The following is a 23050-nucleotide window of genomic DNA, read 5'->3' as shown; positions in this document are numbered from 1 at the left end:
TTTTTTCTTGCATTCATTTATTGTTTTGTGATTGAAGAAATATAAAAAAAACTGTGAAATTATTGTTATTTGAGAGGTCCCAAAGGTATGATGTATGGTTTCACAAGATACCCATAAGACTTGCTTCAGTTTACATATATTTTTTAAGTTATGTACACTGGTTAAGAATTATAAGTCCTTTGTGAAATGATTTTTTCTGGTTAGAAACCTATTAAGTAGGACTTTGATGGCCAAACACTAAAAGGGAATAAAACAAATCCCCTATTAAACAATTTAAGTACTGAGTTTTTGGTGCAATATGAACTAGAAATAAAAATGTTTTGTTAGATGGTTTTTTTTTACTCTGCATTCTTTACATTCATACAAATTAATGGCTGTCAGTTTTATTTATTGGTTTTGTTTATATACTATAAATGCATTACTCAGCATCTGAGACCACTCAAGTGAAAATAATTACATTGTTTTTGCAGTTTGTCATATTTTCTCATTTTTGTGTGATTGATTTCTATATTTTTTCTCATTTATGATTATTTATATTTTAATGTTTGATTTTTGAGGCTTGTACTCAGCTTCTAAACAATTACCTCCCCCCTCCACATGTATAACCAGGATCCTGTAAAAGAAGTTTTAATTTTGAAGGATGGATGGATAATTAAAAATGCAAGATTTTTTTAATGTACTAGTTCATAATGTAAAAGTCTGCACAAGACATCTAACCCTACCTGAGCACATTATTCTGACTTCCAGCAGACCAGTCTTTGCTCCTACTCCTAATTGCTGAATGCTTAGCAGGGGAGCATCAAATACCAATTTTCAATTCTTTGATATGACCCAGGGCAGGACCAAATCCCATGCCCATCTGCACTTATGTTGAGCATAAAAAGGTTATTAAAGAAGATTTGTCTGTCTGTTTGTCCATCATAATCTCTCATCCACAGCTTATAAACTATTGGAAGGTTTTCATTTAAACTTTCAGATTATCTTCTGTATCTAATGGCTGTGTTTATTTTATTTTATTATAATGAAATTTTGGGGTTCTCAATTGTAATGTATGGACCTCCTAAGTATTTGAAAAAAAAGGGAAAGAAGCTTCTCATACTACCATTTTATCATGTGAAGGATAGGTTGGTTCAAATATATTTGTTTTTAATCATGTTTTTAGTAGTTGGATCTCATTATGACAAAATTTTAACGACTTAAATTCAAAATAAATTTGGGGTTCACACTGATATATATTACCACTGTAGCTTTAATGTAAATTTTATAAGGCTTTGCTATAACAAGATTTGTGTTTTATCTTGTTTTATCTGATTTTACTGGTTTTTATGTGATTTTGTTTGTTTTTACTGTCAAATCTTGTTATACCAAGCCTTAGTATGATTGAGTTTATATATTTTGCAATACATGCAATTCAAAATATATATAAATTTACATAATGAGATCAGACATTTATTATGCTTTTAACTCTTCTTAGTGGATAAAATAGAAAAATGAATAAACATAAATATTGAAGTGGTCCTTGAAGATTGACCAAATTACAAGATTTATAAATGCAGAATCTTGCTCTAACTAAATCTATGTTCTTATCAGCTGAACCAACCTATCCTTCGATATGAGTAATAAAATTTTATAAATGGAAAAGTCCATTCTTCGATTGGGGAACCTTTGGATGTGAAAAAAATATACACAATGCCAACAGATACTGAAGATTATTTGAAAGTTTAGGCAAAAACAATTCAATCCTTTAATTGTGATTGGAAGTTGTAGACGGATGAGCAAACAGATGATATACTTGCTTACTATGGTACATTTCCTAAAGGATATGGACTATGAGTATAGGTTTTGCTCATGGTTGAAGGCTGTAGGTGACTGATAGTTGTTAAATTCTATGTCATTTGGTCTCTGGTGGAGAGTTGTCTCGTTGGCAATCATATCTCCTCTTTTTATTTTATATGAAATAATTACTTATTACTTCCTGGGCAAAAAGTTCTGGTTCCAAGAAAATAATTAAAAAAAAATACTTATATCATACATGTATTGTTAAATAACTATCCTACTTTGATATAAAGAATTGACTTTGGTTAGAAATTGGGAGGAATTATAAAGAAACTTTATATACAATATAAGAGCTTGGGGTTATAAATGTTTAATGAAATGCAGTTATCTATTTCCTTGGTGATCTAATAATTTTTGCACAGATCACGATATTAGTTTATTTAAATACCCCAGTAAATTGAGTACACCTCATAAATGAATTTGATTCAAGAATTTTTATGCATTTTTTATCTTAGTATTTACCATTGTATTCCTTGTTATATTTGTAAATGCCTCTTCGTATGTGACAAACTGAGGATTCATATATTTTATGGAATTATATAAATTTATTTTAAGTTTGGTATTTAAAAGTATTGGAAAGCACCAAGTTTAATATTGAGCAAAAAAAATATTCCTTTAAGACCTAAGGATATTAAAATTTAAGACATGTATCTCAGAACAGAATTGATTTTCTGAATTCTATTTAAACAGCTAGTCTGGGAACTGGTATCAAGAAACTAAAAAGAATCCTCAGCTCTGTCAGTTATTTTGTATAATTGTAATATTTAACCAGTGATACCTTACCCATGATGCAGATCCTTTTCCTCCTTTTACTTATAAAGGGACTAAAAACTTATTATTACAATTTCTTTGGTATGTGTACACACTTGATGGAGCAGAATGGGTCTGGTTTCATTTGGGTATTTTATATTATGATGCATGATAATGATATAAATAAATAGGTAAATAAAAATTTAATTGAGAAAACCTATCTCATATTTTATTTGAGTCTGAATGACAAAAAAGGGGGAAGAGGTTTCTGTGGTCCAGGGTAACACACAGCTGATTTATTGTATGGTATGGACGAAGTTGAAAAAGTGAGACTTGGGCATGCTTTTTCCATAAGCAGCAGCTTCAACAATGTATTTGATTGTGATAAGTTCAAGCTCAAGAAAACAACTAGTGGTAGGTCAATGATATTTGATATGCAGTTATATAAGCATTGAAACATCTTATTTCTAAGGAGACTATTTTGCTTCTCTCTATCAGTCATAGTCGACTTAAAACTTTTAATTAGTTTACATGTATAAGTTTGTGATTAGGTCAATTGAAAGGGAACTATAAGTGGTATGTCAATGATATTTGGTATACAGATGTATAAGCATTGACAAATCTCAGTTCCATAGAGATTGTTCAGCTCCAGCCTCAGTCATGGTTTATTGACTGAATGTTTTGCATTATTTACATGTGATTTGTGATTAGATGTTTAAGATGAGTGACTAATATCTGATATTTGGTATGCAGTTGTATTGGCATTTGCAAGTCTCATTTTCATAGATCGATTATTTGGTCCCACTTCCTTATCATGGTTCATGGACTTTGAAACTTTCACAGTTTAACAAGGAACCAATTAATAAGTCAATGGTGTTGGGTATGCAGTTTTATAAGCATTATCATTTCCATGGTGTTTTTATTTTGCCCTGAACCGTCAGTCATGGTTCATTGCATAGATAACAAGTTTAAATATTGCAAGTTAATTTCAACATTTGCATTATACCACCAAAAAACGCAAGACACATCTCTGTGTCAACAGTTTATATTTCCATCTCTCTGTATCTTTCAACATCATGTTTCGAGTTTTAAATGTCACAGAAACTTCTTTGCTAGTTTAAACAAGACTTGACACAAATGATACTTAGGAATTACATGACAGAAATGTTCATTGGACTTGCTGATTACCTGATTGGCTGCCAAGTCTTTAAATAGATCTAGAATTCTAAAATGATCTAGTTTATATAAAGGCTCATCAGATACAAAACACAGGGATAATTTATAGTACCGTGAATGTGCATACATGTATGTGAATTACACTAATATTTATTATGGTTTTAATTTACTGATAATAAAAACAATATTCAAAGATCTAATTACAGTGTTGAATTGGTAACCTTTTGCAATAAGTTTATTTAAAGGATTGATAAGTTTATCCGGAACGTATCTAAATTTCCGGGCTCGGAAAACAACATCCCCGTAAAAATTATGATGTGCTATTTCGTTTGAAATAAGTTTTCTACAAGTACAGCCAAAATTGCAAACCAAATCTTTGTATCTATGGAAGAATTTAGTAAGGGTTTTGAGTAATTTGTGGTAACGAAATTCCTTACTTAATAATTTACCAGTAATTATACACAGATTACTCTCACTGAAATCCAAAACATCACTAAAACACGGGCAAAGCGAACGAGTTGTGATATATAAAAACCGTATAGGACATCGCCGTCCAAAAAAGGAAAATAAAAATCGTCCCTTTTTTCGCAAATCTTAGCGTAGAGTTTCTCGTGTAAAACTAAAATATCTAAATCTTGAATTTATAAATTAAATCGAATTCAAACGGGTCTTTACTGAGTTTGGCCATAAACTGTGATTCATACAGTGCTGGAACAAGTCTGCTATTATAGGGACCAACTTGGTGCCTATAGGAATACCTACAACCTTTCGATAAACTTTATGGCCGAAACGTAAATAAATGTTGTAGAGGAGAAAATTTACAGCTTCAATCATCTCATCACACCTCCAGTAGGTATATCTAGCATATTTACCTTTCTCATTAGCAAAAAAAGGCTTTATATGAGTTGCAGCAAATAAATTTGCAATCAGATGTATCAAACGACAAATAAATTAAATAGGAAATCTTTCGTTTGATAATATTGTGTGGAAGTGTAGTATGAAGAGTCAGTGAAAAGTCAAAACTGTCAACCATCAAAAGCACGTAATTTATCTACAACATCCAAAGATTATTTTACACTCCAAAAATAGTTAATTCCACTATTTTTAAAGGTTTTATTACAAAAATTAATGATGAGTTCTTTGATAGTAGTTAAGGAACTCGTTAAAGCACTGACAGATTAGTAGTAGAACACTTACTAGAAGCGAGATGAAACGATATTTTGTCGGACCAAAATACTTCAAAATTGGTCTTTTCTGCTTCTCCGCTAAAAACGGGGCATTTAGTTCCGAGAATAAAGACTTTTCGGCTCGGAACTAGAACAATTGTTCTGGGTAGGGCGATATGTTTTTATGAGTCTTCCTGTGGATTGTTATCTTGTGTACTAGCTCGTTAAAAAATCCGGGTCAGCTTGTCTGTTTAATAAAATGCGGTTCATAATCATAGCACATCAGCGTCTTCTCGTCCTGATTTGTATGTTCAAGCTGATAAAGAATATAACAATATCTATTCAAAATTAGAAGACAGCTTTCAAATGACCCCCACCGATGCAGAAATTTAGTCTGTCCAAAGGAATACTCATATATATTTATATTGGCTCCTTTGAAACTTTTTCATAAATATGCTTCAAGGAATGTAGAGATCGCTTCCGATGCAATTTTCCATGTAATTTTATTTCAAAGGGGCATAATCCCTGTAAAAATAATTGATCGGTAGTAGTTCAAGACATTGGTGATATAAACCCTTAATATACATTTTCATAAAGATCCTAAGAGAAATTTAAGCTTGAGACCGCTTGCTATGCAATTTTCCATATATCTTATATTTCCAAGGGACATAACTTTTTAAAATGGGTTGTTTGGCACCATCGTTCAGTTCGTACTCGTCCAAGATATTGTTAATATTTACCTTTGATATACATTTTATAAAAATCCTATCAGTAAATTAGACTTGCGATTTTCCATATGTAACTTATAATTCAAGGGCATACCTCATTTAAAAATAGTTGATAGGAACTCGTCCAAAACATTGCTGATACGAGAGAGTGCTTACAAGACAGGACGGATGGACCCATAGATACGATATTTCAAAGGGCATTACTCGTTTAAGAAAAGCCGAATGCTACTGATTTTCGAACTCGTCCGAAAGATTGCCAATATCAACCTTTGGTATAAATTTCATAAAAGTAACAATAATATTGTGAGTGTGAGAGCACATACAATACTGGGCCGACGAACGCACGGACACATGGAAGGACGCTCAATATTTCTACGGCGGGTGACAACACATTACTTAAGTAGATAATTACACACACCATATAACAGACTATCAGTGCGACAGATGCAATTGGAAGCAAATATCAAAATCTGTTGTACACGACTGCAAAATCCATTGTATAGCAATGGCAATCGGAAAAGCAGACAAAACAATGGCAGTCGACAAAATGTGTCGTGCCGATAACCAGTCAAATGATCTGGTACATGCATATCAGACCATATCATGCAGTTCAGGATTTCCGTGACATCTTTTTCGTCGTCTGGTTAACCCTTTAAAAAGAGCAACAAGAAAACAAAATAAGCTACGCAGATATTACAACAACAACAAACATATGCTTCATAGATTCGTTCTTTCTGTAGACTGAGTTAAGTTGTACACACGTTTCTCTGTTTCAATTAGATGTCACAAACGTGCATACACACCACGTGATAAAATTTGTATAATACACTTTGTGATATATATATGTATATGTTATAACATGGCTTCAGGTGAGATCTTTATTCATTGAACTTATACTTATCTTTTATCGCGGTCAATAGTACGTGTAAAACTTTCACACAGCACAATATGCACACACAGTCGTATGTGATATTGCGTAATTGTTAATACGTTTTATGCTTTCTTCCACACTTATATATGATTACTGTCAAAACCTGTATAAATAAACAGGGTATCGTACAGGTAAAATGTACACAGCTGACTGCAAATCTGATTTTGTTACATTGAGTTAAAAATATACACAAATCAAAATGCTCAAGTCACATTCATATATTTGATATTCAGGGTTTACATGTTCGATAAACATGCGCAGAAAATCATGTAACGACTACAACTGTCTGTAAATGTCCCTCGTAGACACTCAGTAGTCCGTCTGCAAGTCAGTCTGGACGTTGTTACTCCGCACTTTCCGGCTTACATCTTTACATGAAGTCACAGCTGTCATTCGGTATATCGAGGAAAATGATCGTGAAAGAATACCTAACGGTGGTCAAGCATTGCGATCGGATCGTGAATGTAATTAATTGTAATTCTACTTCAAAATCTGTGAAATATATGCTGTATTTTCAAAACGCGGAACAAATCCGAATAAAAAATTATGTCTGTCAAAAGGATTCAACTTTCTCAATAATACTGCGTAATAAGATAAAGAAAATATGCAGTACTTTATGAGAAAACACAAAAGGCGCAACACAAGTCTAATAGATTCATTTAAAAAAAATCCTCGTTTCGTACCTATAATGGTTACATTCCAATATATAATGACATATTTGAAAATGAATCTTTGGTGTGTCAGATAGAACAGTGAAATACAAGTTTTTTTTCGCTTGAAGCCGTTCATTTTGTTTTTGAAAACATTGAATTTTTTTGATTTTTTTTATCAATATTGATCGTAAAGATCGGGCAACGCATTATCTTGATCGTGAACGACAAGGCGTGACCAGACGGACGCAGGACGTTTTCGCTATTTTATATGGAAAGCCTCAGCTGTCATATATTAGAGATTTACAAAACGTTATGCTGAAGATTAAAATGTAAAGTTTAGACAGCGTAATGTTGAATTGAGTCATCAAAATGCTAACTCTAAATTACAATATGCGAAGTTGAATCTGCGCAATGTTGACTTGCAATGACAAGTGCTTTAGTCGTGATAGTATAATGATAAGTCACGATGTTGTGATGATATGCCAAACACACGTAACGTTGGGTGTAAAGTACATGATGTGAAGTTGACGTTGCATGATGTTAGCTTGCAGATGGATACTGCTCAGTCATCCACATCGACAGCTATGATAACAAATAAAATGAATAGCTAAAATGTATGGTGCTGACTTGTTATTAATAAATGTTGAGCTGAGATAGTACGATGTTATATCATTGTGATATTACGATTGGTCTATCATGCAATCTGTTGATTTAAAACACCATGATGCACAGTTGAAAGTACATGATGTTAAGTTAAGATAACACGATGCTACATCACTATATTGAAACGATAGGCTTACCATACAATTTGTTGACTTAAAACAACACGATGCAACGTGTTAATCTAAGATGCTCACTTGAAACTACAGGACGTACAGTTGAAATTTTGTAATGTTAAGCTACGATAGTACGATGTTATATCATTGTAATGTCACAATAGGCTTATTATACAATTTGCTCATTTAAAACTACACAACGTACAGTTGAAAGTACGTGATGTTAAGCTAAGATGGCACGTTGTTATATCATTAGAATGTCACGATAGGCTTACCACACGATATGCTCGTTTAAAACTACACGACGTATAGTTGAAAGTACGTGATGTTGAGCTATGATAGCAATATCTTATATCATAATAATATCACGATAGGCTTGCCATAAAATATGCTCATTTAAAACTACACGACGTACAGCTGAAAGTACGTGTTGTTCAGCTAAGACAGCACGATGTTATACCATTATAATGTCACGATAGGCTTACCAGACGATATGCTCATTTAAAACTACATGATTTTCAGTCGAAACTAGATGATGTTAAGCTAAGATAGCATGTTTTTATATCATTTGAATGTCACGATAGGCTTACCATACAATATGCTCATTTAAAACTACACAACGTACAGTTGAAAGTATGTGATGTTGAGCTATGATAGCACGATGTTATATCATAATAATATCACGATAGGCTTGCCATACAATATGCTCAGTCAAAACTACACGACGTACAGTTGAAAGTACGTGTTGTTGAGCTAAGATAGCACGATGTTATATCATTATGACGTCACGAGAGGCTTATCATACAATGTGTTGACTTGAATCTACAAGATGTAAATTTGAAGTAGTTTGGTCTTGACTTGAAACAGTAAAATGTTAAGTTAAAAAAACAGAACGTAAAGTCAAAATAAAACAATGATAGGATGACATATACTTGTGCAGAATTGAAGATTTTTGGTGTTGACTTCGAATATAGTACAAATATTAGATCGTTTTATGTTAAATTGAAAGACAATAATGATGCGTAAAACATTACAGAATTATGTGAATTGAAACTGCAATTCTATGGAAAAGAATGAGGGACAAATCCCCAGGATTTTTTCTTCTTCATTTGCAAGTTCGGAGGCAAAATGATATACAAAGAAAGTTTTCCATAAATTCATAAAGCAAAAGATTTACCCATCGCTATGTATTATTTTTACATGTTTTGTTTGAATTTTTTTTTATGATTAAAAACCAGACTTTTTTTATGAACAATATTTAAGAAAATATTTATCTATGTTGTGTGTTAATATATACAACATAATATTGTGCTTATAAAACTTCGGTTATGACTGTGAGGGGGTCAAATTTTACTCATATAAAATCACATCTATGTAAGAGTTAGCGGAGAATTTGTATTTACCACTCCCGTTTTCCACGAAATAAAACATAAGAATCTGGAGTCTTAATCTTAAAAAACAAAGATCAACTGATATGACAAATAATACGATTAGCGTTGGACTGAGATGGTCAGAGCTATATCAGAATGTGACCCCCCCCCCCCTTGTCTTGTAACAAATAAAATTGAGAATGGAAATGGGGAATGTGTCAAAAAGACAACAACCCGACCATAGAACAGACAACAGCAGAAGGTCACCAACAGGTCTTCAATGCAGCGAGAAATTCCCGCACCCGGAGGCGTCCTTCAGCTGGCCCCTAAACAATTATATATACTAGTTCAGTGATAATGAACGCCATACTAAACTCCAAATTGTACACAAGAAACTAAAATTAAAAATAATACAAGACTAACAAAGGCTAGAGGCTCCTGACTTGGGACAGGCGCAAAAATGCGGCGGGGTTAAACATGTTTATGAGATCTCAACCCTCCCCCTATACCTCTAGCCAATGTAGAAAAGTAAACGCATAACAATACGCACATTAAAATTCAGTTCAAGAGAAGTCCGAGTCTGATGTCAGAAGATGTAACCAAAGAAAATAAACAAAATGACAATAATACATAAATAACAACAGACTACTAGCAGTTAACTGACATGCCAGCTCCAGACTTCAATTAAACTGATTGAAAGATTATGTCTTCATCATATGAATATCAGGCACAATCCTTCCCGTTAGGGGTTTAGTATCATACCTTCATAACATATATGAGAAGAACATAACCCGTGTCATGCCAACAACTGGTTTTTAAATAAATGTGTTTAGTGCCGATGCAAAGACCCTATAAGTGAATCAGTATTAACGCCAAAATATGCAATCTTTAATGACCTGACAACAGTATCGTAACTATATCCCTTCTTAATAAGTCTATTTAAAGGTTTTGTTAGCTTCAGAGGTGAATACTGACATTTTTGTGCTTTATAAAGAATATTTCCATAAAAAATTGGATGTGAAATACCTGAACGTATAAGAAGTCTGCATGTTGAGACCAGACTCAAGCTAGCGACCAATTCTAGCGACCAATCAAGCTAGCGACCAATTCTAGCGACCACTAAAGAACACAATGAGAATCAACTTGTCTAAGAATCATTATGTGGTATATGAGAAAACCACAAAACCACATTATGAAACAACGTTCTGTTAAAAAGAAAATCCATCTACCAGTACGGTATATATATTGTTTTTTAACGTTTAAATGACCAGAAATGTCCATCAAATTAAGGGAGAAGGGACACTACAATACGAATGACGTCTGTAGCTGAATGCACTAACTAGTTTGGTTGCTAAATGTCTGCATCAATATCAATGAGTAAAATATAACGTGCCAGAAAATCGTAAAAGTCAAAACAATTTAATACAATAGAAAAACAAAGGATATGGGGTATCCCTCCATGACACAAAATCAGTAAATGCACAGCGAAAAACACACAAAAAGCTAAGGAACATTCTTTGTGAACGAACTATTTTTATTCCCCTACATTCGAACACATACTATATGTTATCATATATGTATTTATATAAATAGAGGTGCGCCCCTCTCCGGAGTTTATTCAATCGGGAGAGGGACTAGTTGGGAAATAAAGTAATCCATATTTTGACGTCTTCTTTACGTTTTCTCTGTTTTCTAAACTCTAAACCGAGATCGCAAAGATAAATTAATTATTGTAAACAAAATATTAAAAACGGAGCGTATATCCTCCAAGCACATAATGGCTATACAATAGTACTTTGCGGTTTAGAAATCAGAATAAAAAGCTAAAGAGTTTTAAGAATTTGAATAATAATAAAAAAAAAAACAAGAGTGTTTATTTATGATGATTTGCTCGCACAATCGTTTTCAATATTCAGTGAACCGTAAATAATTTAAAAAGTACATATTTTAATGAACATGTGTACCTAGTTTCAAGTTGATCTGACTACAACGTCATCTTAGACTAGATTCAACACAAACGTCATTCTAATGCAGTATGAATGGACGGACAAACGGACAAACGAATTAACGAACGAACACAAAAAACAGATAATATTATGGGTTTTACTGTCGTAGGCGGAGCATAGAATAACTATTCACTTAAAATTGTTCCTTTGTTCAAATAAACGAAATAAGAAAAATATTATGTGCGAAAGAATAACTATATACTGGCTTTCCATACACTCGGCATCCTCAAATATCCTTTATTTTCTAGAAAAGGAACTTTTAATGTCTATTCCCTATACTGAAAATGAAAACATACAAAATAACAAACTGCAAGAGTACATTTCATGCCCACAAACAAAATTTTGAATTGAAAGTTTACGTGCACTATTTTGTACGGCATGCATCCTTACTAAAAAGAAATGTAAAGATTTTTTTGTTTAAAAAAAAACCGTACACTTTGAATTTCAACTTCGAACCCCTTCAATTCCCAGAAGGTCCTAACCCCCAAAAAATCATTTCAGTGGGTCCTGCTCTGATTCATTACCTTTCATTTGAGCTATGTCCGGTGTCGAACTTTGCCGTACGGAGCTGGCGAGACTTGCCGAAAGAATGTACGGTGGACACGAAAAAAAAAATAATACCAACTTTGAACCCCTTCAATTCCCAGAAGGTCCTAACCCCCAAAAAATCATTTCAGTGGGTCCTGCTCTAATTCATTGCCTTTCATTTGAGCTATGTCCGGTGTCGAACTTTGCCGTACGGAGCTGGCGAGACTTGCCGAAAGAATGTACGGTGGACACGTAGAAAAAAAAATAATACCAACTTTGAACCCCTTCAATTCCCAGAAGGTCCTAACCCCCAAACAATCATTTCAGTGGGTCCTGCTCTGATTCATAACCTTTCATTTGAGCTATGTCCGGTGTCGAACTTTGCCGTACGGAGCTGGCGAGACTTGCCGAAAGAATGTACGGTGGACACGTAAAAAAAAAAATAATACCAACTTTGAACCCCTTCAATTCCCAGAAGGTCCTAACCCCCAAAAAATCATTTCAGTGGGTCCTGCTCTGATTTATTACCTTTTATTTGAGCTCTGTCCGGTGTCGAACTGTGCTGTATGGAGCAGGGGAGGTTTGCCGAAAGAAAACCAGTGGGCCCTGCTGTGATTTTTTAGGAATGGGTACTCATTACCAAACATGTATTCAGATAAATTTAAAATAGGGTAATTCTGAAATAACTTGAATTATGTATTAGTCTTTCAACTAATTCTAGTAATTCAAGGGACTCTTAAATCGGTATCATGTACGTCATTATTTTTTTCCGTGAATTGTCCTTCATAAATTATCTGTTCTTATTATATGAATTGATCAAATTTTGCCATATCGATGCATTTCGGTTGCACTACTGTAAATATAGATACTTACTATATCTGACGATATACCACTTTTAATTTTAATTTAAGTTTCATAAATTCAATGAAATAATATGTAAACATGCATCTGAATTGCTTTTCTGGATTTAACCCTTATCAAGAACGCTAAAACTTGACAGCCAAGGATATGTCGGATCCGAAACATTTGAATAGTTATAAAACAATTTATTTTCTGGTAGGTCTCATTCCTTAAAAGTGGACGGGATTGTAGTTATGTCATTTGGAACATATCTGCTATCATCTTTGAAACGGATAATTATTCTATTACGTTCTACCAACTCGTGATGGCATAAGTAAAATTTACGAAGGGATATTACCGTCTCAAATAACATGTGAATTTAACAAACCGGTTCCAAACATTTCAAAGGTCTATTAATTACCGTAAAATCTGTCCGTCTATACATAAAGGATAGCTGATAAATGTTCTCATTTTGAACCTGCAATGGCAAAAAAATGTAAACTTATTCATGACTTTTCCTACTATGATAATATAATTGAAACCTGACAACTGAATGGTTTTTTTTTGTGTGATACGTCTTGTTCGGTCTCTTGATTTCCATGTTGTTGTATTTTTAGAGACTGTGTGTTGATTGTTTGTTTGCATGATATTATTAGTTAGTTGTCGAATTTTGCTCTTTATGGACTGGTCCTTGTTTTACATAAGACTATATTAATATTGGAAAGTTCTTTCTTGGGTTCTTACCATTTGGAACATTCTTGGTATGGTATCACATACTGTTTTGTCAAGTGCTAACGAGGTTTGATTTATCTTATGTTACGTAATGAAACATATGAAGTAGAAAAATGTTAATCATTAAAACACTCTTCAATATTGTATGTTTTACGACTTCAAATAATAATGAAAACGTATCATATATTTTATTTCTTATACTGAAATAGTCTTTTGAATATCAGTTTGAATGATTCATATTTTTCATGGTCCTAGTAAAGTATATTTTCGCACATTTTTCATTCCAACTACTAGTTTCATCAGCATTTAATGGTTATAATCATTGTTATTATTATTCGTCAAAATAGAACAAGAAGAAACAAGATTATGTCATACATTTTCGTACCATATTCTTCCATAATAATGCTTAAATGCTTCGTAACAGATTCCACCATCTTCATCGTCGTCATAATTATTTTGAAACTATAATAGGAGAAAGTTATAAAAAAGTTTTAAAACAACTCAGCTTACAAAGTTACAGAATTGCATTGAATAGACATTTATATGAAAAACATGGCATTTGTACAAATAACACAATATTCAAATATATTGATCTTGATTGATTCCAAATGATTTTATGAAAGTTTATTTCTTGTACAAATCGTCATCAACATCAAAATCAACCTTTTTGTCTACAAAAGTTATTTAACATTATTATCATCAACATTATATCGGGTTCTCTATCCTCTATCAATAGCACCTTTATTATCACCATTAGTATGACCATAATCCTATAAGTATCATCATTACCATTACAAATAAAATCGTCCAATTCCTCTATGCCAGCAAAATCATTATTATTATTGACCACTATTGATTAGCATCACAGATAAATTAACCATCACTAAGAATTGATAATCAGCAATACACACATTGTTTCCTTGGTCATTATTAGGAATATTTTAACACCATTACACATTATATCATTACAAATATTACAACCCTAAATATTATCACAATCACAATAAACATATCATAAACAATATTCAATATAACTGTCTTTCACATGACACATTCACATTAATAATAATAAAAATCATCCAAAACATTATAAAAATAATCAAAATAACCAAAATTGTCACCATCTTTTCATCTTCATTGTACTTCAAATGTTCATCATTTTCATTAACAGCTTTACATATCCTACTTATTCTCATTTCCTTCCTGCTCCTCTTTTACATCCTCCTCCTCCTCCTCCTCCTCCTCCTCCTCCTCCTCCTCATCATCATCATCATCATCATCATCATCATCATCATCATCATCATCATCATCATCATCATCATCATCATCATCATCATCATCCATCATCATCATCATCGTCATTATCCATCATCATCGTCGTCGTCACAGGCATTGTGAACAAAACATCATTATAACAATCATCAGGACCAAATTAACAACTGCACAACCTTCATTATCGTGACCATCAGTATTGGCAATATAAACCAGATCATCATCATATTCAGCTCCAACACTCAAGATAAGCAACCACTATATCTAATAACATTACTATTGGCATTCAAAACTTTACTTCAACACTTTCAACAAATATATACAACCATTATAATCATAAACATCACTATGGCAATTATAATTTTACTTCACTATAATTGTGTTCAGCACTGTTAACAAATATATACAACCATTATAATCATAAACATCACTATTGGCAATTAGAATTTTACTTCACCTTAATTGTGTTCAGCACTGTCAATACAATATATCTCAATTTTTATTAAAAACACAATTTTTGGCAACTAAAACTTTTACTTCTGGTAATTACTGTTAATTATACTTTACATCACCATAATCATGTTCAGCACTACCAAAAACGTTCCACCACAATCATAATCATAATTAGCACCGTCAACATAAACGTATCACCATCAGAATCATTAACATCACCGTCACCTATTAACAATTTACGTCATCATCATCATGTTCAGCACCGTCAACAGAAACGTACCACCATCATAATCAAAATCCATATATTTCAGCAATCTTAACTTTACTTCACCATCGTGATATTAAGTACCGTAAACAAATGTATACTGCCATAATAATCATTCACATTAAAATTTTACCTCACCATCATCATGTTTAACACCGTCAACGGAAACGTACCACCATCATAATAATAAAACTCAACATTGTCATGTTCAGCACCGTCACAATTGTTAAAAAAATATATACTTCAACATAATCATGTTCAGCACCATCAACAAAATTGTATCTTCATCTTCATCTTGCCATTTTAAACCTTACTTCTTCATGATCCTTCTCATAAACAGAAATGAACCACCATCATAATCAATTACATAGCTTTCGGCAATTTAAACTTTACTTCACCATCGTGATGTTGAACAAATATACACTGACATTGGCTACTACAACTTTATTTCAAGTTTCAACATATTCAGCACCGTCAACAGAAACGTCTCACCATCGTAATCACTAACATGACTGCCGTCAGTTAAACCGTGACTTCTCCGTCATTATATCCAGTACCATCACCGGAAACATACCACCATCGTAATCATTAACATCAATGCCGTCAGTTAAGCCGTTACTTCACCATCACCATGTTCAACACCGTCAACAGAAACGTACCACCATTATTATCATTAATATCACTGTTGTCAATTAAAACTTAACTTCACCATCTTCATGTATAGCAACATCAACAAAAATGTATCTCCATCTTTGTCATTAACATCACTATTGTCAAGTTAAACGTTACTTCACCATCATCATGTTCAGCTTCATCAACAAAATTGTAACTTCGATCTTTGTCATTAACATCACTTTTGTCAAGTAAAACCTTACATCACCATCGTCACACTCACCACAATGAACAGAAACGTACCACCATCATAATCAATTACATATCTTTCGCGAATTAAAACTTTTTTCACCATCGTCATGTTTAGCCCCGTAAACAAATATTTGCTACCATTATAATCATTAACATCACAATTGGCTATTTAAATTTTATTTCATCATTATCATGTTCAGCACCGTTAACGAAAACGTACCACCATCATAATCATTAACATCGCTGTCATCAGTTAAACCGTTTCTTCACCATCATCATGTTCAGCACAATCAACGGATTCGTACCACCATCATAATCATTAACATCGCTGTCGTCAGTTAAAACGTTGCCTCACCATCATCATTTTCAGCACCGTCAACGGAAACGTATTACCATCATAATCATTAGCATCACTGTCGTCAGTTAAAACGTACCATCATCATCTTCGTGACAGCACCATCAACAGCAGTTTACCTCTAATTTCATCATTAACATCACTATTGTTAGCTAAAACTTTACTTCATCATAATCATGTTCAGCACCGTCAACAAAGTTTAAACATCATCTTTATCTTTAACATCTCTATTGTCAAGTAAAACTTTACTTCAACATAATCATGTTCAGCACCATCAACAAAAATGTATCCCCATCTTGATCATTGATATATATTTAGGCAATATAAACTTTACTTCACCATCATCATGCTAAGCACAATAACCAGAAACGTATCACCATAATAATCAATAACATATCTTTCGGCTATTCAACCCTACTTCAACATCAACATTCTCAGCACTACCATAAAAATGTACCATCATCATAATCACTACTGGCAATTAAAACTTTACTTAAGCATCATCTTGTTCAGCATTGTCAACTGTATCTTCATCTTTATCATTATTAACACCATAGTATTCAAACATAATACAGTACACAGTTGTTACAGGTATGCAGAAATTTCGTTCTAACCCCCTTACGGAATAAAACAAAAGGATATCATGAAGTAATCTTTGAAATTTATCACTTTTCGCATTAATTCAACTTCAAATTCTTTCTTGTCTGTCTAAAACTTTGGATTTCTTCCTTTATGGCTTCACGACAGGAATACTCTGTCTTCGAGCAGATTTGTCTCATTTCAACAGTTGTTATGTTCTGGAACCGTCCAAGTATCTCTGCAATTACCTCCTTTCCCAAAACACATTCTACGTACCAGTTTGCGTACATAACATTTTGCTGCAGTTTAGTGTTCAGCTGCTTTGCATCAGAGAAAATTGATTGCTGGTATGGTAGTTTTAATTGACGTGTAACATGCATAAAGTTAGTATCAGTTAAGTAAGTTTGGATTAAATACTGTGGATTCATTATTATTCGTTAGGTACCAATTTTCGTGGATTTCGTGGGTACAGGTAAACCACGAATTTAAATGTTCAACTAATCACAAATTTTCTATAAGATTGTATGCAGACTTTGGCAAAACCACGAAATCAAGTGTCCACGAAAATGCAAGTTTTCCTCAATCCACGAAAATTGGTACCCACGAAAATAAATGAATCCACAGTAATAAACGTCCGGAGAGAGATATTCATCGGCAAAGCCTATCAAATCCTGTCGCTTCATAGTGCATGGATTCTTTAAAAAGTTGTTATGCAAATCGTTACATACGTGTTTTCCCATAACAATATTGTAGACAACTGCATCCAAATCCTCAGTAAATATAATAATTTTTAGTCCAAATGAAAGATCAGTGTTTAAGTCATTTTTGTAAACTTTAATGACTTCTTTGAAGATATATTGCCTGATCTGTACAGGAGAAACGTGGTATTCCATCAATCTCCTGTCTTCCAATGTCATCTTTACATACAGGCAAGTCAATGGTCCACATGATGTTGAATCTGTCTGACTTGGAAATATTCCATTATCCATCAGGTTTTCCACTTTCCATACCGTTAGGTGGCTCTCGAAATGTTCCAGTAATATTTGATTGTTTAGAAATTTACAGAGGAGATCCAAGACATCATGATTGGGGTCTTTTCCAAGTGGATCAAGATAGTATATATATATATCTCCCTTTTGGTTTGATGACTATTAATACCCAGTGATTACTATCAACATTGGCAGGTACAAAAATTAAATCATTGTTCAACCAAGCTTTGGAAGTATCTGGTTTTCTCACGAAAGTTGACGAAAATGTGGCATTATACCACACAGCAGGAAGAAACATATTATTTTCAGATTTCGATTTCAAAGATTTTAAATAAGCATCAATATTCAGGTAGGAAAAGTCGTCCAACAAAAATCTGTTGACCTCCTCTTTACTCAAATGAATTGATCCAACACAAACCGGCGCTTTGAAATTTTTGATAAGGTTTTTCTCTTCTTCACAGAGGAAAAGTGATAATGGATATTTATCATTTTTACATATATATTGTTCCTTTACTAGTGCAAACTTGCTAGCCTCTGCTTCATATCTAGACTGCTTCGTGTTCTTTTCTAGAAACATAACACATTCATTGGTGTTACGAATTGCTTCGTAAACCTGACCTACGTTTATTTGGCAAACTGTTCCATGTCTTTCTACCAACAATATGTGTACTGCTTCCGATGCGTATTTAAAAATAACTGTTCCTGAGTTTGAGACGATTGCCCTTGGATTACATATCGACATAAGTGATTCCAACTGCTCAAGTTTTAAAATGTCGAGACAGTCCTTCACAATCATAGTCCTGGCCCGAATTATCACGTACTCTCCTTCAGTTAAAGATTGTTCTCCACACATATTGCAGGTCGATAGTTTGCGGGAAGTAACGGATGAATTTATTGGATTATTGAACATTTGACAATCTTGTAACAAGTGCTGCTCACAATCTGTACCTTTATTGTGACAGTTACTGCAATGATAGGATCTTATGCTAGTAATTCCAAAGTTTTCATACAGTGCTGCGGGACAGTTGTTGGAAAAATAAGTTAAAACTGTTTTTGTAATGTCTGCAATGGAAGTATCAACCACCGAACCAATAACCTCTTGGAGAATTTTATAGGCCTTCTAAGAGTGTATCTGTATTTCCTCCGTAATCGTAATTTGTTGCATCAGTTGGAAAAGCATATCTTTCCTCACGCTCAGAGCTACAGAGAATTGAATGGTGTTTTCTAATTTCTTCAAGCCTTCACACTCAATTATGGACATTATTACATCTGGAAAGTAATGGTGGCATATGGCTTCATCATCCGGAATTTGTTCGTAGTGCAGACGGTATGAATCTTTCAAAAGATTAGCATCAACGTAAACTTTAAATGAGCAATCATTAATCTGTATTTGAGGACCTCCATCTGTCTTGACATATGTATAATGTCCATTTCTTGGACTAGTTCCATGGTGCATTACAACACCAGTAAGCCTGTATAAAAGATCCGTTTGTGTAGACATGTATTTTCCCATATTCAAAATTCTGTCAATTGATATTGGTTTCCTGTTCTTTCTTGTTATGTTGTTCATTGACGTGTGGGGCACCAGACAGATTGACTGATCTGATGGCACATTTATTGAACGAATATGTCGCCATCTCTTTACACCATTACAGCAGGTTGCTTCTATTCTTTCGTCTTCGAAATATCTATCCAATAAATCCTGAAAAAAAATTTGGTTAACATTTTAAAAAAAACATTGATTTTAAAGCATAAGAACAAAACCAACGTAACAAGTATATGAAAAGCATATGGTCAGATATATATATTGAAATGAAACTATTCAACAATAATCAATACGAAATTGATTGATGCACATATAACTCAAGCAGGTGCTTAAATTTTAATACACATGAGGTCTTCATGAGCTTTTTTTTTTTATACCGTGTCAGATTTGCTAAAAATGCTTGTTTCAGAGATCAAAGCCATAAACTGCATGTTACTCCTTTGTTTTTTTTTTTGCTAGCCATAGCAGTAATCTTGGTGACATGTAATGGGCAGGGTCATCAGATACATATTTTGAATTAAATACCCTAAGAATGATTAAGGCTACGTTTGGTTTAACTTGGATTAATAGTTTCAGAGGAAAAGATTTTTGTAAAAGATTACAATAATTTACGAAAAATTGTAAAATTTACTTTAAGGGGCAACATCTTCTTTTTTAAAATAACTCCTAAAGAGTTCAATAGAAAATTTTGATCATGTTGACTTATTTGTAGAGCTTACATTGCTTAACACTTTTGCTGTTTACAGCTATCTCTATCTTTTATATTATTCAAGATCATTTCCTAAATCTGCAAAAATTCCCTACATATTTCCTGAAATTTTCAGATACATCAGACAACCTGCCCCTGATCTGATATGGAACGTTCTGAACTTTTATTGCGTTCAATTTGTTCGCAAATATTGATTGTGCCTACACACGCGTAAAACAAGATTTACATATTTGTACGGTGTAAAAAACATTAAGCAACATACATTTTGACAATAAAAGAAGGAAAGTTGAAGAATTAATGTTTAATTATATTTCTATTTTTTACTTATAATTTAGTGAATATTTCACCTTTTGGTTTATTATATGTTTATTGATTGCAATGAAAAGAAGTAAATTTATCATTTAAATATACCGTTAGAGATATGTTTTAAATATTGGGCGCAACAATACATCACCTAATCTGTAGCCCATATTTGGCTTCAGAAATCTTGTTAAAATTGACACTGTCAGCTTTTCACATTAGCCAACACGTTCTTGAATTAAAAATTGAATTAAGGGATTTAATCTTAATGACTGGTACAAGATAGCAACAGGAACATTCATTACCATTTTAAGACAAAAGCATGGGCAAATATTAAAGTAAGACAAAGTGTAACGGACTGCTAAGCGAATAGACGAACGGACATAAAACAACAAAATATAAACTAACTTATTGCAGACAAAGAATAAAGTATGATAAAAAGATAAAACTTACCACGTTGTTCTTTTCACACGACTACATTAGAAATATCCATATAAATTGAACATCCGATAGAACCACACATAAAAAAACTTCACAAAGTGTCCATTCCAAACAGTAATCATAGTATGGAAAACGCATCGAATTTAATACATTGTAGCAACTCCTTTTAAGTTTTCATTTCTTTAGGCGGGAAACATTGAACTGAGACGCTGTAAAATATATTGTTCAAACGCGGACCTCTCAGAAGCACCCAGCAACTGCTCTGAGGGTCTGGATGAAATTTACAGTATAAAGTGTATGAAACATTATATATATAAAAGTTTAGAAAATGAAGAATATTTCGGGAAAGCTGAGAGACTTATGAAATGCAAATCATTATATACTTGAACCTCCCGTACATGATATATATATAACATGGTTCTAACGACTAAACATATTTAAACATACGAATCCGAATGATGAGTTTGTTTAAATATTTTAATGAGTTAGACACGTGGTATATATAATTCGTAATATAAATAAAATGATTGATAGCTTGAACTAAATTAATATTAAAAATTGATCACGTTACCGTTTTATCCAATGAGATGGAAGCTCGCGCAAGTAAGTTTTGCGCCCCGTGTATGATCGTATTCGCAGGTAATTTCATTATGCCATCAGAAAGTAAAAATAAATGTCGGATTCCAGCAAGTTGAACAAGGATTAAATAATTATTCTAATGACGGTTAGATTTGTTTTTTTTGTTGGTTTTCAAGATATAATACAAATCAATTATATTTTACAGGTTGTTTATCTCATTGAAAAAAAATGCATATTTACACATTTAAAGTTTTCGTACAAACTGCTTTAAAGCCATGTCACATTTTATCGGTTGTACTAATTCGCTTTAAACCTGCACGAACTGTTTGTCACTAGATGAAAATGAAAACAACCCTCAATCAATTAATCCTTGTGCTGAGAACTATTTTATGTCTGTAAGTATAACAGAGTATATTTCCGCCAATGTGTAATCTTGACCTTTTTTAAAAGAAAACTATTTCTGCGTTCCAAGGCCTGGTTGAAGATTCATATTCTTGGAATTCTAAGTATTCAAATTGAAAAAAAAAGATGTATGGTATTATTTTTCTTTAATTTTTTTTATTGATTTGTTGTCTGTTTAATTAGAAAAATATCTTGCTATAAAGTTTTGAAATGAACTACATTTAAAGTACATGTTTTTTTTTACTTAACAGTGAAATTCGTTCTTTTTTGGATGTCAGATGTGTAGAGTAAAACAGTCTGTTTTCACTTATTTGATTTAGACCATTAAGAAATTTACAATGTGTAAATTGCAGGTTGATACATGAACCTGGGATATTAAATAATGACTTATATTCTGTTCACAGCTTGTGCTTTGAAAATTTACCAGTAGTCGTGTTAATTTGCACCCCCTCACCCTCCCCGCATTAAATGAAACACTTAGCATATTTTTTTTATACATGTGCATTACTATAATCTGAAAAAAAGAAAACTTTAGCAGGGCGAGGCCACTAGACAATCTGTCCTCTTTGCGACCAGCTAATATGGTTAAAGCCTAGGGAAGGATTCGAACCTTCGTACTCTGACTAAGTCATATTTTTAATCCCCTAAAATTACATATTTCTTTAATAAAATAGATTTGTGTTATGAAAGTTTTAGGAAAAAACAGGATGGCCTTAGATAGTACATATCAATAGAAATATTGATTCACACTAAATCATGTCAACATGATAAAAAAACTTGAATTGGGTTGTAAAATTATCGAAA

General features: G+C 32.9%; 1 protein-coding gene across 1 annotated transcript in view; it reads left to right on the top strand.

Moving 5' to 3' along the window:
- Positions 1 to 6366: 6366 nt before the first annotated feature.
- LOC127700707 (uncharacterized oxidoreductase Lmo0432-like) overlaps positions 6367 to 23050 on the top strand; it is a 33695-nt gene continuing 17011 nt past the window's right edge. The window contains exon 1 of the mRNA XM_052204306.1: positions 6367 to 6525. Coding sequence (XP_052060266.1) covers positions 6516 to 6525 — 10 coding nt within the window. The 5' untranslated portion in view covers positions 6367 to 6515. The remainder of the gene's footprint in view (positions 6526 to 23050) is intronic.

This window comes from Mytilus californianus, unplaced genomic scaffold, assembly GCF_021869535.1.
Source record: "Mytilus californianus isolate M0D057914Y unplaced genomic scaffold, xbMytCali1.0.p SCAF_5, whole genome shotgun sequence".
Classification (NCBI taxonomy): Eukaryota; Metazoa; Mollusca; class Bivalvia; order Mytilida; family Mytilidae; genus Mytilus; species Mytilus californianus.
This window is presented reverse-complemented; position numbering and strand designations above follow the sequence as displayed.